General features: G+C 36.4%; 1 protein-coding gene across 1 annotated transcript in view; it reads right to left on the bottom strand.

The window, feature by feature from the left end:
- LOC107688553 (oxysterol-binding protein-related protein 5-like) overlaps positions 1-879 on the bottom strand; it is a 14,554-nt gene that overhangs the window by 1,736 nt on the left and 11,939 nt on the right. The window contains exons 17-18 of the mRNA XM_016486251.1: positions 417-546; positions 217-331 (exon numbers count right to left, since the gene is read on the bottom strand). Coding sequence (XP_016341737.1) covers positions 217-331; positions 417-546 — 245 coding nt within the window. The remainder of the gene's footprint in view (positions 1-216; positions 332-416; positions 547-879) is intronic.

Here is an 879-nt window from a genome sequence, read left to right as displayed (position 1 = left end):
CAGCATAAAGTCAGATATTGATCAGATCAGTCAGATATGAGACACTCTTTCAGAAAGCGGATAACTGAAGTTTGAAAATCTGATTGGATTAGTCACGTTTGAAGCTTTTGTAACAGTCCACAGTCAGACTGATGAACTCTTTTAATTGCCGGAAGAACTATTTATTCAGCTCTTAGAATAGAAGGAGCTGTGTTTGTGTATGGCTTGATGACTTGCCTTCATTGTCAGATGACTCATGGTTGGGCTCTGGTGTGCTGCTGCTGCTCTCTGTGTTCTGACTGCAGCTGGACGGCTGGCTGCTCGACTTCCTGTGTTTGCCGTTCACCCGCACCTGAGAAACACATGTCTGTCAACCAAACACACCCTGAAGGGCCAGCAGGTCACCTACATGAACACTAGGAACCTGCGTGACTCACCTTCTGCTGTGCAGCCCAGTTCTGGCTGTAGGAGAAGCTTCTGCGTTGGTGCTGGGATTTCTCTTTTGTCTGGATGATGCCGTCTTTCTCAAACTGCAGCAGACAGCGCTCCGGATCCCACGGCTTAGTGCTGAGAACAGAATCAGGACGAGGAGATTATTAGTTACTGAAATACTGCCACATTTGTGGATTTGTCATTTTTATTTATTAACAACAACAATAAAAAATGCTTGAAAATAAAAGCAATGATTTATACATTTAAAGATTATAACGTATATTAAAAATAATAAACGAAAATATCGTAATTCATTAAGTATTACTGAATTATTAAAATGAATTATAAATTAATGTTCATAAAATATACACAATGTTATATATTATAGCATTTAATAATAATAATAATAATAAATAATTTTATATTATATGTAATAAAATATATAATAAAAATTTCTATAAAAAAAAA

The sequence above is a fragment of the Sinocyclocheilus anshuiensis genome, unplaced genomic scaffold, assembly GCF_001515605.1.
Source record: "Sinocyclocheilus anshuiensis isolate Anshui unplaced genomic scaffold, SAMN03320099.WGS_v1.1 scaffold521, whole genome shotgun sequence".
NCBI lineage: Eukaryota > Metazoa > Chordata > Actinopteri > Cypriniformes > Cyprinidae > Sinocyclocheilus > Sinocyclocheilus anshuiensis.
This window is presented reverse-complemented; position numbering and strand designations above follow the sequence as displayed.